This window comes from Prionailurus viverrinus, chromosome C2 (assembly GCF_022837055.1).
Source record: "Prionailurus viverrinus isolate Anna chromosome C2, UM_Priviv_1.0, whole genome shotgun sequence".
NCBI lineage: Eukaryota > Metazoa > Chordata > Mammalia > Carnivora > Felidae > Prionailurus > Prionailurus viverrinus.
The window spans coordinates 86,825,258-86,843,038 of record NC_062569.1 but is presented as its reverse complement, the minus strand read 5'-3'; the positions used below and the strand labels follow the sequence as shown (position 1 = coordinate 86,843,038).

The 17,781-nt window shown below is 37.7% G+C and overlaps 1 protein-coding gene across 10 annotated transcripts in view; it reads right to left on the bottom strand.

Annotated features, from left to right (window-relative positions):
• DLG1 (discs large MAGUK scaffold protein 1) overlaps window positions 1-17,781 on the bottom strand; it is a 285,749-nt gene that overhangs the window by 69,644 nt on the left and 198,324 nt on the right. For all 10 annotated transcript variants that reach the window (XM_047874935.1, XM_047874936.1, XM_047874938.1 and 7 more), the window contains one exon: window positions 10,411-10,513. In XM_047874935.1, the coding sequence (XP_047730891.1) occupies window positions 10,411-10,513 (103 nt within the window). The remainder of the gene's footprint in view (window positions 1-10,410; window positions 10,514-17,781) is intronic.

Genomic DNA, 17,781 nt, shown 5'->3' with positions numbered 1-17,781 from the left:
CCATTCTTTAGGTTGCCAGTTAAGCCCCAATCCTACTCAATGGTATCTTTCCTCATGCCAGGCAACGTACTTCCTTTTGAATTCCTGAGGCAAAGTCTGTCTTCTGTGTTTTTTGGTACTTACCTTGTTTTTATTAGGCAACGGTAACATAGCCATGGTAAAAGACATCAACATTGCCAGACTGGGCACTCATTAAAATATTCCCAGTGAAAAGTATCTAGATTTTGAAGGTAATAGGATCTGCGATGGAATTCTAGCTATTAGTAGCTTTGTTATCTGAGCCTATTTCATCATCTGTATGTAGGAATATAGCTACATATTTCATAAGGCTCTAGAGAAAGGTTTAAATAAATAATAAACACACGGGCACCTAAATAAACATATAAACTGTGTTCAGTGTTATAAAGAAAAAAACTATCACAGTGCTAGGAGATATGCAATCATGAGAAAGAGCTAGCCACACAAAGAGTAAAGAAAAAGAATAAGCAAGAACAGAATGAGCAGAGAATTAGGATAGTATATGATGCAACAAAGGGTCTGAAAGAAGGCTGGTATGGTTAGAGTCTAAGAAGCAAAGGAAGGAGTAGAGGGCATACAGTGATCACATATGTTGTGCTGTGCTCAATCACACAGGGCCTTCCTTACAGGTCCTATCAAAGGGTTTAGATTTTATTCAGAGTTTAATGAAAAATGTTTTAAATGGGAAAGGACACAATGCAATCTTTGTATTTAAAAAGATAATTTTGCTTGATGAACAGAGAACAGATTGGAGAAAATCAAGCAAGAAGTAAGTATTCTTGTTAGAGGCTATTAGAATAGTTTAGGTAAGAGATGATGGTGGCTTTGGTTAGGGAAGTGACTGTGATACAGAGATTGAGAAAGGGGAGGGTGGTCAAGAATGACTCAGGCTTCTGGCTTAAGAATCAATGGAGGTGTCATTTACTTCAACAGTAAAATAATTGTTTCAGACATGCTCAGATGCAAACACTATGGAGAAATACAGCTTGTGATATCAAATAGGATCTATAATATGTTTGGTGCTCAGGAACATTTGGAAAAAAATACATATATAAGAGTAATCTGGAAACAGAGAAGATAGCTACTAAATAATAGCTATTTGAACAAAGTAGAATGCAAATTCTCCTTGATAAAAAAATGGTTCCATCAAGAGAACAGTTTAAAATTTGAATACAACTAAAGAAAAAGTAGTAATCAGAAAGGTTCATATAGAAGTACAGGAATCACAAAAAAGAACAAGAAAGAAGAGAAACACAGTATAAGCCCAGAAAAGATAATCTCAAAGGGCAATTTGAGACCCATTCAATAACTATTCTAGGAAAATGGCAGCCCACCTTCCCCACCTTGCCATCAGTGGCAAGTATATCTAGTGCACAGAGATGTACATTACACTTAGTTAAAAGCAGCTAAATACAAAAATGGTAGTTAACTATCCTTGTTCTGGTCTATGCTTACCAAGTATTACAGCAGTTCTTCCTTCTATCAATTTTTAACTCCTCATTAAATATAACTCAATATTTTTACCTGGGTCTCAGAAGATTCTTTCTTGATAAACATTAACTAGAATATGTCTGAATTTTTAAGCATTTAATTTTCTATCTTGTTGTATCCTTTTAATAGAAATATTCACTTCTTTTCAATTCAGTAAAGTTTTCTTGAATGTATAATTTCAAACATTTATTCTCTTCTTTAAAAAACTTTTTTTTTAATTAAAAAAAATTTTTAATGTTTTATTATTTGTTTTTGAGAGAGAGAGAGAGACAGAGTGTGAGCAGGGTAGGGGCAAAGAGAGAGGGAGACACAGAATCCAAAGCAGCTCCCAGGCTCTGAGCTGTCAGCACAGACCCTGACACGGGGCCTGAACTCACAAGCTGCGAGATCATGACCTGAGCTGAAGTCGGACACCCAACCGACTGAGCCACCCAGGTGCCCCTAAAAAAATTTTTAAAGAAAGTCTAATTTGTATATGTTAGGTATATATACTTGCCTGTCTTCCACTGCTAATATTTTCTCTCTAATCTCTTAAAATTCTGTTTCATTTTATTTATTTTTCCTATTATATTTTCTATGTCTTCTATTGAATTTTCTGCACTGTCTGTGTCTTTGGGTTCAATTTAAAAACTGTTTGCTTTCTTCTTCTTCTTTCCTGGGTTCTGCTATCTCAAAATCAATCTCTTTGGGTTGTGAAGCCATTTTCCCTTACAGTTCTTACACCTGTATTTAGTGGTCTTTCAAAGAAATGGATGCATGGATTGTTAAAAACATTAATATCAAGTTTTCAGCTGATTTATGCCAATGTTGTGTGTGTGTGTGTGTGTGTGTGTGTGTGTGTGTGTGTGTGAGAGAGAGAGAGAGAGAGAGAGAGAGAGAGAGAGAGAGAGAAACTTTTATCTGTTGCTAAGTTTGCTGTTTGTTTCCATCTCTTCTTATCAATATCTTTGTATGAATGCCAGGCCATACTTTTTTCCTACTTATTACAGAATGAATTGGAATTTGCTGGACAAGCTATTTGGCTGAACCAGAAAGCTTGGGAGTGCAGGGGGGATGGAAGCACAGGTTACCTTCATGGCCTTTAAAACCAAAAGACTGTCACATTATCTGAGGCTATCAAGACAGATTCCTTTATCCAAATACTACTTCCCCAAACTAAACCACATCAAGGATGACTTCTATTTTTTAGCATGTTCCCTGAATTCCCATGAGGCTTGTCAAAAATAAAAGATGATGTTTTTATACCACAAAAAGAAGCCCTCACCAACTTTCGGTCATATTCTAAGTTCTGCCACCACTGAGAATTCTCAACGTTCCATGTTTTTACTCTTCTCCTCTTCTGTGCAGATCTGAAGCTGAGTAAGCAAGGCTTTGACTATGTTGTCTAGGTCTTGTATCAGTCATCTTAGTTTTGCTTAATGTGAGGTGGAGTTGTGTGGGTGTAAGTGTGTGTATGTTTTATTTTCCTTGTTGGCTTTTTTGCGTTTTCTTGGGAGGTCAGATATTGACTTATCTTTAATCATATCTAAATAGTCTATATTCCTTAGGAACATATAAGTGAGAGACTTTCTATAATACTAAGAAACCAGTATCTTAGTAAATACTGATACCTTGGCCTATGTAGGTACATATAGTATACCTACAGGGCAAGAATGTGCTGGTCAGAAGATAAAAGCATGTGTAATCCCACTGGTGGTTTTGTTTCTCACTGAATTAATAAATTGGCATTCGGGGCACCTGAGTGGCTAAGTTAGTTGAGCATCAGACTCTTGATATCAGCTCAGGTCATGATCTCACAGTTTGTGAAACCAGGCCCTGAATTGGGCTCTGCACTGACAGGGTGGAGGCTGCTTAGGATTCCCTCTCTCCTTCTGTTTTGATCCTTCCCCCATTTGCAAGCATTCTCTCTCTCTCAATAAATAAATAAACATTAAAACACTGGCATTCTGACTTCATATATAGTCTGTTTGGTTAATGTGAATTTATTTGGAGTTTATCCATTATGTAAATGAATTTACCTCTGTTCATTTACTGGACCTAAAATGCCAAGATTTACAACTGGACGTACTATGAAATAGCAAGGAAAGCTCTACATGCTACTTTGACCAAGTAAAAAAATAAAATAAAATAAATAAATTAGGTTTTGTTACAAAAATAAATTCCATCATTGTTTCCTTCTTTACCTTGTTGTTTATGAACATTAACCAGTATGCTATATATCCTTCAGGGTACTTAAGCTTTTTAAATTCCACTGAGGTTTTACTGGAGAAGTGGTTATGCTGATGTACACTAGAGTCTTACACGTTTAAATATGGCATGACCGAAATATGACCGAGTTGCGGCAAGATGGCGGCTTAGGAGGACGCTGGGCTCACCGCACGTCCTGCTGATCACTTAGATTCCATCTACACCTGCCTAAATAACCCAGAAAACCGCCAGAGGATTAGCAGAACAGAGTCGCCGGAGCCAAACGCAGACGAGAGGCCCACGGAAGAGGGTAGGAAGGGCGGCGAGGCGGTGCGCGCTCCACGGACTGGCGGGAGGGAGCCGGGGCGGAGGGGCGGCTCGCCGGCCAAGCAGAGCCCCCGAGTCGGGCTTGCAAAAGCGGAGGGGCCGGGCGGACTGTGTTCCGACAGCAAGCGCGACTTAGCGTCTGGGAGGTCAGAAATTAACAGCTCTGCTCGGAAAGCGGGAAGGCTGGAGGACAAAGGGAGGGAGAGCTGCTGAGCCCCCTGACAACAGAGCTCAGTTTGGTGGGGAACAAAGGCGCTCGCCAGCGCCATTTCCCCCGCCCATCCCCCAGCCGAAATCCCAAAGGGAACCGGTTCCTGCCAGGGAACTTGCTCGCTCCGCGCAAACACCCAACTCTGCGCTTCTGCGGAGCCAAACCTCCGGCAGCGGATCTGACTCCCTCCCGCTGCCACAGGGCCCCTCCTGAAGTGGATCACCTAAGGAGAAGCGATCTAAGCCTGCCCCTCCTGCCCCCGAGCACCTTGCCTACCCACCCCAGCTAATACGCCAGATCCCCAGCATCACAAGCCTGGCAGGGTGCAAGTAGCCCAGACGAGCCACACCACCCCACAGTGAATCCCGCCCCTAGGAGAGGGGAAGAGAAGGCACACACCAGTCTGACTGTGGCCCCAGCGGTGGGCTGGGGGCAGACATCAGGTCTGACTGCGGCCCCGCCCACCAACTCCAGGTATACACCACAGCACAGGGGAAGTGCCCTGCAGGTCCTCACCACGCCAGGGACTATCCAAAATGACCAAGCGGAAGAACTCCCCTCAGAAGAATCTCCAGGAAATAACAACAGCTAATGAGCTGATCAAAAAGGATTTAAATAATATAACAGAAAGTGAATTTAGAATAATAGTCATAAAATTAATCGCTGGGCTTGAAAACAGTATACAGGACAGCAGAGAATCTCTTGCTACAGAGATCAAGGGACTAAGGAACAGTCACGAGGAGCTGAAAAACGCTTTAAACGAAATGCATAACAAAATGGAAACCACCACAGCTCGGCTTGAAGAGGCAGAGGAGAGAATAGGTGAACTAGAAGATAAAGTTATGGAAAAAGAGGAAGCTGAGAAAAAGAGAGATAAAAAAATCCAGGAGTATGAGGGGAAAATTAGAGAATTAAGTGATACACTAAAAAGAAATAATATACGCATAATTGGTATCCCAGAGGAGGAAGAGAGAGGGAAAGGTGCTGAAGGGGTACTTGAAGAAATCATAGCTGAGAACTTCCCTGAACTGGGGAAGGAAAAAGGCATTGAAATCCAAGAGGCACAGAGAACTCCCTTCAGACGTAACTTGAATCGATCTTCTGCACGACATATCATAGTGAAACTGGCAAAATACAAGGATAAAGAGAAAATTCTGAAAGCAGCAAGGGGTAAACGTGCCCTCACATATAAAGGGAGACCTATAAGACTAGTGACTGATCTCTCTTTTGAAACTTGGCAGGCCAGAAAGAATTGGCAAGAGATTTTCAGGGTGCTAGACAGAAAAAATATGCAGCCAAGAATCCTTTATCCAGCAAGTCTGTCATTTAGAATAGAAGGAGAGATAAAGGTCTTCCCAAACAAACAAAAACTGAAGGAATTTGTCACCACTAAACCAGCCCTACAAGAGATCCTAAGGGGGACCCTGTGAGACAAAGTCCCAGAGACATCACTATAAGCATAAAACATACAGACATCACAATGACTCTAAACCCGTATCTTTCTATAATAACACTGAATGTAAATGGATTAAATGCGCCAACCAAAAGACATAGGGTATCAGAATGGATAAAAAAACAAGACCCATCTATTTGCTGTCTACAAGAGACTCATTTTAGACCTGAGGACACCTTTAGATTGAGAGTGAGGGGATGGAGAACTATTTATCATGCGACTGGAAGCCAAAAGAAAGCTGGAGTAGCCATACTTATATCAGACAAACTAGACTTTAAATTAAAGGCTGTAACAAGAGATGAAGAAGGACATTATATAATAGTTACAGGGTCTATCCATCAGGAAGAGCTAACAATTATCAATGTCTATGCACCGAATACCGGAGCCCCCAAATATATAAAACAATTACTCATAAACATAAGCAACCTTATTGATAAGAATGTGGTAATTGCAGGGGACTTTAATACACCACTTACAGAAATGGATAGATCAACTAGACACACGGTCAATAAAGAAACAAGGGCCCTGAATGAGACATTGGATGAGATGGACTTGACAGATATATTTAGAACTCTGCATCCCAAAGCAACAGAATATACTTTCTTCTCGAGTGCACATGGAACATTCTCCAAGATAGATCATATACTGGGTCACAAAACAGCCCTTCATAAGTTTACAAGAATTGAAATTATACCATGCTTACTTTCAGACCACAATGCCATGAAGCTTGAAATCAACCACAGGAAAAAGTCTGGAAAACCTCCAAAAGCATGGAGGTTAAAGAACACCCTACTAACGAATGAGTGGGTCAACCAGGCAATTAGAGAAGAAATTAAAAAATATATGGAAACAAACGAAAATGAAAATACAACAATCCAAACGCTTTGGGACGCAGCAAAGGCAGTCCTGAGAGGAAAATACATTGCAATCCAGGCCTATCTCAAGAAACAAGAAAAATCCCAAATACAAAATCTAACAGCACACCTAAAGGAACTAGAAGCAGAACAGCAAAGGCAGCCTAAGCCCAGCAGAAGAAGAGAAATAATAAAGATCAGAGCAGAAATAAACAATATAGAAACTAAAAAAACTGTAGAGCAGATCAACGAAACCAAGAGTTGGTTTTTTGAAAAAATAAACAAAATTGACAAACCTCTAGCCAGGCTTCTCAAAAAGAAAAGGGAGATGACCCAAATAGATAAAATCATGAATGAAAATGGAACTATTACAACCAATCCCTCAGAGATACAAACAATTATCAGGGAATACTATGAAAACTTATATGCCAACAAATTGGACAACCTGGAAGAAATGGACGAATTCCTGAACACCCACACGCTTCCAAAACTCAATCAGGAGGAAATAGAAAGCTTGAACAGACCCATAACCAGCGAAGAAATTGAATCGGTTATCAAAAATCTCCCAACAAATAAGAGTCCAGGACCAGATGGCTTCCCAGGGGAGTTCTACCAGACGTTTAAAGCAGAGATAATACCTATCCTTCTCAAGCTATTCCAAGAAATAGAAAGGGAAGGAAAACTTCCAGACTCATTCTATGAAGCCAGTATTACTTTGATTCCTAAACCAGACAGAGACCCAGTAAAAAAAGAGAACTACAGGCCAATATCCCTGATGAATATGGATGCAAAAATTCTCAATAAGATACTAGCAAATCGAATTCAACGGCATATAAAAAGAATTATTCACCATGATCAAGTGGGATTCATTCCTGGGATGCAGGGCTGGTTCAACATTCGCAAATCAATCAACGTGATACATCACATTAACAAAAAAAGAGAGAAGAACCATATGATCCTGTCAATCGATGCAGAAAAGGCCTTCGACAAAATCCAGCACCCTTTCTTAATAAAAACCCTTGAGAAAGTCGGGATAGAAGGAACATACTTAAAGATCATAAAAGCCATTTATGAAAAGCCCACAGCTAACATCATCCTCAACGGGGAAAAACTGAAAGCTTTTTCCCTGAGATCAGGAACACGACAAGGATGCCCACTCTCACCGCTGCTGTTTAACATAGTGCTGGAAGTTCTAGCATCAGCAATCAGACAACAAAAGGAAATCAAAGGCATCAAAATTGGCAAAGATGAAGTCAAGCTTTCGCTTTTTGCAGATGACATGATATTATACATGGAAAATCCGATAGACTCCACCAAAAGTCTGCTAGAACTGATACAGGAATTCAGCAAAGTTGCAGGATACAAAATCAATGTACAGAAATCAGTTGCATTCTTATACACTAACAATGAAGCAACAGAAAGACAAATAAAGAAACTGATCCCATTCACAATTGCACCAAGAAGCATAAAATACCTAGGAATAAATCTAACCAAAGATGTAAAGGATCTGTATGCTGAAAACTATAGAAAGCTTCTGAAGGAAATTGAAGAAGATTTAAAGAAATGGAAAGACATTCCCTGCTCATGGATTGGAAAAATAAATATTGTCAAAATGTCAATACTACCCAAAGCTATCTACACATTCAACGCAATCCCAATCAAAATTGCACCAGCATTCTTCTCAAAACTAGAACAAGCAATCCTAAAATTCATATGGAACCACAAAAGGCCCCGAATAGCCAAAGGAATTTTGAAGAAGAAGACCAAAGCAGGAGGCATCACAATCCCAGACTTTAGCCTCTACTACAAAGCTGTCATCATCAAGACAGCATGGTATTGGCACCAAAACAGACACATAGACCAATGGAATAGAATAGAAACCCCAGAACTAGACCCACAAACGTATGGCCAACTCATCTTTGACAAAGCAGGAAAGAACATCCAATGGAAAAAAGACAGCCTCTTTAACAAATGGTGCTGGGAGAACTGGACAGCAACATGCAGAAGGTTGAAACTAGACCACTTTCTCACACCATTCACAAAAATAAACTCAAAATGGATAAAGGACCTAAATGTGAGACAGGAAACCATCAAAACCTTAGAGGAGAAAGCAGGAAAAGACCTCTCTGACCTCAGCCGTAGCAATCTCTTACTCGACACATCCCCAAAGGCAAGGGAATTAAAAGCAAAAGTGAATTACTGGGACCTTATGAAGATAAAAAGCTTCTGCACAGCAAAGGAAACAACCAACAAAACTAAAAGGCAACCAACGGAATGGGAAAAGATATTTGCAAATGACATATCGGACAAAGGGCTAGTATCCAAAATCTATAAAGAGCTCACCAAATTCCACACCCAAAAAACAAATAACCCAGTGAAGAAATGGGCAGAAAACATGAATAGACACTTCTCTAAAGAAGACATCCGGATGGCCAACAGACACATGAAAAGATGTTCAGCGTCGCTCCTTATCAGGGAAATACAAATCAAAACCACACTCAGGTATCACCTCACGCCAGTCAGAGTGGCCAAAATGAACAAATCAGGAGACTATAGATGCTGGAGAGGATGTGGAGAAACGGGAACCCTCTTGCACTGTTGGTGGGAATGCAAATTGGTGCAGCCGCTCTGGAAAGCAGTGTGGAGGTTCCTCAGAAAATTAAAAATAGACCTACCCTATGACCCAGCAATAGCACTGCTAGGAATTTATCCAAGGGATACAGGAGCACTGATGCATAGGGCCACTTGTACCCCAATGTTCATAGCAGCACTCTCAACAATAGCCAAATTATGGAAAGAGCCTAAATGTCCATCAACTGATGAATGGATAAAGAAATAGTGGTTTATATACACAATGGAATATTACGTGGCAATGAGAAAAAATGAAATATGGCCTTTTGTAGCAACGTGGATGGAACTGGAGAGTGTGATGCTAAGTGAAATAAGCCATACAGAGAAAGACAGATACCATATGGTCTCACTCTTATGTGGATCCTGAGAAACTTAACAGGAACCCATGGGGGAGGGGAAGGAAAAAAAAAAAAAAAAAGAGGTTAGAAAGGGAGAGAGCCAAAGCATAAGAGACTGTTAAAAACTGAGAACAAACTGAGGGTTGATGGGGGGTGGGAGGGAGGAGAGGGTGGGTGATGGGTATTGAGGAGGGCACCTTTTGGGATGAGCACTGGGTGTTGTATGGAAACCAATTTGTCAATAAATTTCAGAAAAAAAAAAAAAAAAAAAAAAAAAAAAAAAAAAAAACTAAATATGACCCCAGCAAAAAAAAAAATAAAAAAATAAAAAAATAAATATGGCATGACCTCAAATTTTCCATTACCACCTTCTTCCCCTAGGAACTCAGTCAGGTCACGTCCATGATACTTCACTATCTAGAAACACATTACATTTCAAACTTGTATTTTTTCCATTTATTTTAAACACCAATAAAGGCTATTAAAAATGTATCTTAAATCTTGATATTAACAAATATAATTTCAAAAGTCAGAAAAAATTGGGATGACCAATTTTCTTTGGCAATGCTACTATCATTGCATATAGTTTTTACGATCCTTTGGGATCCCTGAGTTAGTAAAGGTATGTATTTGGTTTGAGGACAGATTAAAAAAAATAATAAACACATGGCAATTAATCCAAATAATGATGAAATACTCAAAGGAATTGGAAGATGAAACTACTACATCCTATTGAAAACACTTTGACCTGGATAGTAAATTTGGTTCAGACTAAACAAACACTAGATTAATAAAAGAGACCAAAACATAAAAAAGTTAAGCTTGGAAAGTTAAACAGTAAGAGGAAGAATTCTAAAAACTGAAATAAACAATAAACACAGACAGCAAGAATTTTACTACCTTCAGGCCGATATTGTGCAACAATCGTGACAGCTTGGCCAGCATTTTTCAAAGCGGCTGCTGCCTGCTCATGGCTGGCAGTTCTGAGGTCAACACTGTTTACCTGTAAATCAAATTGAATTTTAAATTTGAAAGAAATTATGCATACTGATTAGAAACCACAATAGCCTGTTCTTTGAGTAGGCACAGTTAAAAAAAAATAATTTGCAATTACTTTATCATTAAAGTATTTTCTTGTTCCGACTTACTAAAATACATCATATATTTCAACAGAATGTTACTATCAATGAAAACAATTTTACTCACTAAAAATACTCTGCTTAACGTCAAGTGAGCAAAACCAAAATTTTCCCCAAGTTTTCTGGGAAGTTGTTCACCAATCCTTTGGGAAACATACCTTAATTTGATAACCTGAAATATCAACAAGTGTCATTATTTTGTATAGTTCATTTCACTAGTAACTCAAGCAATGAGAGGGACGTTCATTTTGTATATAGCATCTTTTCAACTCCTGCCATATTTTTACTCCTATTACTCATTTCAGTTCCAATTTTCTTCCTTCCTTCCCCAAACTAAGCCTCTGTTCTTTTGGAGTAACAGAAAGGCAATTGTTTAAAAGTGTTAAAATTGCTCAGATTTCAAGGGCTGACATTTAAAGAGAGAAAACGTTATCAAATGAACAAGGCATTTGTTTGAACAATGTTTTGTACGCAGGGCCCTTCCCTGGCCAAAATAATTACTGAGGTGATCAATTCCACTCCAGAATAAGCAACTTAATTTTTATTTCTGAAAGGCTGCTGATACCTAGTATATGCTGCAAGCACACTATCTTAAGAGCCTATACCTTTCCCACTATTAGCAAAAATTAAATGGACATTCAGGGAAGCATTATATTTAAATGACAATAGCTTTAAATACTTAAGTTGTCTCCCCACCCCGCCAAGAACCAGCAATAAATAGACTATAGTAATGCCTGAAACCTTGATCAAATATTTCTGGAAAGGAAGAAGAACTGTCATGCAATTTTTATATGAAAGCCTGTTTTGTTGACATCAAATCTCAAACCTGTTAAAGCTCACATACCAATTTTGGAAAAAATGACTATAAGCCCAGAAATTCTTAGGATTATAAAATTTATATAAAAAAACATTTTAACCATGTAAAGACCTGATATTTGATATTATGTATAAAGGATGTCATTATGCAGCTAAGTTAAAACAAACACATATATTTTTACTTTTTATTTTGAGAGAGAGAGAGGGAGTGAGTGAGCATTTGAGTGGGGGAGAGGGACAGAGGGAGAATCTTAATCAGGTTCCATGCTCAGTGCAGAGCCTGACACAGGGTTCAATCCCACGACCCTGGGATCATGACCCAAGCTGAAATCAAGAGTTGGACAGACAACCAACTGAGCTACCCACTTTTTTTTTTAAGTTGTAATTTAAATTCCACTTAGTATACAGTGTAATATTAGTTTTAGTTGTACAATTTAGTGATTCAACACTTACATACAACACCTGGTGCTCATTACAAGGGCACTCCTTAATCCCCATCACCTATTTAACCCATTCCCCCAGCCACCTCCCCTCTTGGTAACCAGAGAGTTCTCCATAGTTACTGTTTCATGGTTTGCCTCTCTCTTTCCCTTAGTTCATTTGTTTTGTTTCTTAAATTCCACAAATGAGACAAATGATATTTTTCTTTCTCAGACTTATTTCATTTAGCATAATACTCTCCAGCTCCATATAGAGCTATGTTGTTGCAATGGCAAGATTTCATTCTTTTTTTATGGCTGAGTAACATTCTCGTGTGTGTGTGTGTGTGTGTGTGTGTGTGTGTGTGTATACACACACTACATCTTCTTTATCCATTCATCAGTTGATGGACATTTGGACTGTTTCCATATTTGGCTACTGTAGATAATGCTGCTATAAACACTGGGATACATATATTCCTTTGAATTAGTATTTTTGTATTCTTTGGGAAAATACCTAGTAGTTCTTGAATGAAAATCAAGATCCAAAAAAATCTGAATCTAAAAAAATGTAACATAATGTGGTTTTATTAGAGATTATCTCTAGCTAAAGACTATTAAAAAGTTTACAATATGTAAGTAGTTCTGCTTTTTTTTTTAAAAAAAATGTTTTTTTGAGAGAGAGAGAGCACGAACAGGGGAGTGGCAGAGAGAGAGGGACCAAGCAGTCTCCACAGTGTCAGCCCAGAGCCTGATGTGGGGCTTGATCTCATGAACAGTGAGATCACGACATGAGCCGAAATCAAGAGTCTGGCACTTAACTGACTGAGCCAATCAGGCACCCCTAAATAGACCTAGTCTGAGCATAAAGTATAACTAATTCCTAATTCCCTAAAGAATAAACTAGGGAAGAAATTTAAAGGAAGAGAAATTTTCATAGATAGTTGTAGAAAAGGTAATTCTTAATGAATTATTCCTGAGCAGCAAATCTTTCTGTTACAGAAGAGATCTGAAGACAACTTATACAGATTCAAAAGAGAATAATTTGTTAACAAGACTACAAATTAAAAACTTTCCAAAATCTACTGAACATTTTAACAGAAAATACAGTATCAAGGATATTTTAAAAGAAATCCTTGCACTGAGAGACATATTTATGTAAATAGCCTTAAGTCACTTTTTTATACATATAATTTACATAAAATTCACACTTTCAACGTGTACAATTGAGTGGTTCTCAGAACATTCAAAAGGATGTGCAATTATCACCATGATCTAATTCCAAACATTTTCATTACCTCAAAAAGAAACGCACTACCCATTATAAGCCATTCTCCTCTTCCCTCAGCTCCTGGCAACTACTAACCTACTTTCTGACTCCATGGATATGTCTGTTTTCTACATTTTAAATAAATGGGATACTGATACTATGATATGTAGCCATTGTGTCAGCTTCTTTCATTTAGCATGTTTTCATGGTTCATCCTTGTAGCATGTATCAGTGCTCCATTACTTATTATGGCTGAATAATACTCTATTGTATTATTCTACATTCTACATTTTATCTACATTGTTAATTTTATTCCTCAGTATTTTACTCTTTTAAATATTGTCATGTGTGAAATTGTTTTCTTAGTTCCACTTTCAGGTTGTTTAATGCTGGTATACAGAAACATAGCTGTCTCTTGTATGGTGATTTGCTCTCCTGCAAAATTGCTGAACTTGTTTATTAGTTCTAGTAGCTTTTTTGTTGTGGTTGGATTTTCTAAGACTGTCTATATATAAGAGATCATGGCATCTGCAAATAGAGATAGTTTTCCTTTAAATCTGGAAGCCTCTTTTTTTTTTTTTCCTTGTAACCACCCTGTCTAGAAACTCCAGTACAGCACTGAAAATGAGCAGCAGAAGCGGACACGCTTGTCTTGTGATCTTAGAGGGAGAGCTTTCATTTTTTAGCATTTAGTATGATGTAAGCTATTGGTTCTTCATAGAGACCCTTTAGCACGTTGAGAAAGTTCTATTCCTAATTTGTTTAGTGTTTTTATGATGTAAAGGTGTTGGTTTTTGAGAAGTGTTTTCTGTGACTATTGAGATGACTGTATCATTTATGTCCTTTATTAATAAGTGTCTTAGTTTGATTGGTTTTCTTATGTTGAACCAACTATTCATTCCTTAATCCCATAAATTACACTTGATTATGGTGTAAAGTTCCCTTTTTATGCTGGTGTATAATCTTTTTTTATCCTGCTGGATCCAGTTTGCAATTCTGTTAAGGATTTTTTCATCTATATACATAAGGAATATTGGTTTCTTGTTTTTTCTTCCTATGATGTCTTTGTTGGTTTGATAAAAGAACAATGCATGGCTTCATAGAATGAGTTGGGAAGTGCTCTTCATGCCTATTCCTTTTTTGGGAAGTTTGTGAATGACTGGTGTTAATTCTTCTTTAAATGTTTGGTAGACCATACCAGTGAAAACCATCTGGTCCGGCTTTTACCTTTGTGAAACATTTTGATTATCAATTCAGTCTTCTTAATTGTTACAGGTCTATACAGATTTTCTATTTCTTTTTGAGTCAGTTTCAATAGTTTATGTCTTTCTAGAAATTTATCAACACTTACATACATTATAAAATATACTTTGTCTTCACTAACAATTTTTATCTTTTCTTTGATATTAGTATAGCCACTCTTCAGTGTTTCTTGGTTACTGCTTGCATAGTGAATCTTTTCCAACTTTTTAATCTTTGTTAAAAATAAACCACTGTCTTTGAATCTAAAGTGTGTCTGTTACAGACAGCATATAGTTGGATCCCGCTGTTTAATCTACCCTGTCAATATCTTTTAACTGGAGTGTTTAATTCATTTACATTTAATGTAGTTGAAAAAGATTTGTCGTCTATTTTGCTGTATTCTTCATGCCTGATATATTTTTTGTTCCTCTATTCCTCCATTTCTACCTTCTTTTGTTAAACAGATACTTTCTATTGTACCATTTTAATTCCCTTGTTTATTATATATATTTTCCATTATTAGCCTAGTGGTTTCTCTGGATTATAATTAACCTAATGATCTACTTTAGATTAAATACCAACTTAATTTCAATGGCATATAAAAGCTCTGCTCCTATACAGCTCTGTGGTCTCTACCTGCCTTGTGATAAATTACATCTTTATAAAGTGTGCGCCCATCAACACAGATTAAAGTTATTGCTTTATTCAGCTGTCTTTTAAATCAGATAGTAAAAAAAAGAGTTACAAATAAAAAAATACACTTATATGTTTCTGTTTTGTATTTACCTATGTAGTTCCATTTAATAACACTCTTTATTTCTTCATATGGATTTAGGTTACTCTCCAGTGTCCTTTCATTTTAGTCTGAAGGATTCCCTTTAGTATTTCTTATACAACAGATCTACTAGAGATGAACTTCCTCAGCTTTTGCTTACTTGGAAATGTCTTGATTTGTTCTTCGCTTCTGAAGGACAATTTTGCTCCTGGATATAGAATCCTTGGTTAATACCATTTTTCTTTCAGAACTTTGAATAGGTCATCCTATTGCTTTCTGGCTTACACTGTGTTTGATAACATATTAGATGCTAATCTTACTGAAGATCTCCTGTATGTAATGAATCATTTTCCTCTACTTTCAAGGTTCAATCTTTGTCTTTTGATAGTTTGATTATGATATGTGCATGGTTTGGATCTCTTCAAGTTTATTCTACTTGTAGTTCATTAAGCTTCTCGGATGCGTACAATGTTTCTCATCACATTTAAAGTTTTCAGTCATTATTTACTCAATATTCTTTCTGCCCCTTCCTATCTTTCTTGTCATTCTGTGACTACATATAAATATACATTATGTATATGTTGTACATTTGATGATATCCCACAGAGGCTCTGTTAATTTTTCTTCATTCTTTTTTCTTTCTGTTCTTCAGTGTGGATAATATCACTAGACATATCTTCAAGTTTGCTATTTTTTTCTTCTGCTAGCTCATATCTGTTGAGTTTGTCTAGAGTATTTTTGCATTTTAGTTACTGTATTTTTTACCTGCAGAATTTCTATTTGGTTCTTTTTTCTTTTATCTATTTATTAAAGTTTTTTTGAGGTTTATTTTTGAGAGAGAGAGAGAGAGAGAGAGAGAGCGAGCGAGCATGAGTGGGGGAGGGGCAGAGAGACAGAGACACAGAATCCAAAGCAGACTCCAGGCTTTGAGTTTGTCAGCATAGAGCCTGATGCGGTGCTCCAACTCACGCAACTGTGAGATCATGACTTGAGCCAAAGTCAGAGGCTTAACCAATTGAGCCACCCAGGCGACTCAGTTCTTTTTTCTAATAGAAATCTCTTTATTGAATTCTCTTCTTGTTGAGAATATTGTTCGTTTATTTTTCCCTTTCATTCTTTAGTTCTTTGAACATATTTAAAATATCTGATTTGAAGTCTTGGTTTAGTAAGTCCAATGTTGGGCTCCCTTAGGGGCAGTTTCTACTGACTGCTTTTTTCCTGTGTACAGGCCTTATTTTCTTGTTTTTCTGCATGTCTCATGGTTTTTTGTGGAAAACTAGACATTTAAAATAATACAATGTGCAACTGTGGAAATCAGATATGTCTTTCTGCCCAGGGCTTGTTATTGTTGCTGATTATAGTCATTTTTGGTGACTTCTGAATTCTATGAAGTTTGTATTTTGTGATGTGTGTGCCAATGAAGTCTCTGCCTTGTTAGCTTAGTGGTCAGTTAATGACTGGAAAGAGATTTCGTTAAATGCCTGGCCTCTTTGCTGAAGGGCTCTGTGTGTATGCTGTGTGATGTTTTCAACACGCAGCTAGGCAACTGATAACTCTGACTTAACTATCATTTCCTGTCTGCCTAGAGCATCACAGTCGGCCAGAGGTGTGAGTTTAGGACCTTTCCTGAGTATGTACACAGTCCAGGACCTACATGTGTCTTCCTAGGTTCCAAGGAATATGTCATAGTTTTTCAAGGCCCTAATGGAGAGCTCATTCCCCACTTTTTCCTTTTAAGCTTTTGATTAACTTACTGATTGCCTCAACTATTATCCAATGTGTCAGGCAGCCATAATGTGCCTATAATTGTTTTGACAATTAGCCCAGAGAAAAAGGCTTTTGAATCAGGTTAATACAGAGAGCCTTCCAAAGGGGTTTTAAAGAACCACCAAACAGGTCAAATTATGACAATTCTCTGGAAAAGAGGCTCTGAAAGTTCTACCTCCATTCTGCTCTCTAGTGGCTGTGACGCACTGGTTTTCACTGTAAATGTGGACTATTTTTCAAGGTTACTGTGATGCTGGAGAACAGGGGATGGGACTTAGGTAAGTTAAAACCCCCTAAGCTCACTCTTATGAAGGTTCAGTCCTCTGCTTCTTTTATTTTGAATAAACACTTCCTGAATTGCTGCAAGCCTTTGGTTAATTTCCAGAGTTCTGAACAACTTTATTCTGACAATTGTGTCCACTTTTCTCACTGCCTTTATAGAAGAGGGAATTTTTGTTGAAGTCTTTTGGGTCACTTGTGATTCTAAGATTCTAGGAGTCTAGATTTTCAGCAAATATAAATTATATTCTCCACCATACTTGTCATCATTGGAAATAACAGTAATACCTCATTTATACCATATTGAAAAATGTAGTGTTCTATATATGTAATGAATTTTTAAAATATTTTTTAATGTTTATTTTTGAGAGAGAGAGAGAGACAGAGAGAGAGATGGAGCATGAGCAAGGGAGGGTAGAGAGGGAGACACAGAATCTGAAGCAGGCTCCAGGCTCCAGCTGTCAGCACAGAGCCTTGACACGGGGCTCGAACCCACGAACCATGAGATCATAACTTGAGTCGAAGTTGGGTGCTTAACCAATTGAGCCACCCAGGTGTTCCTAT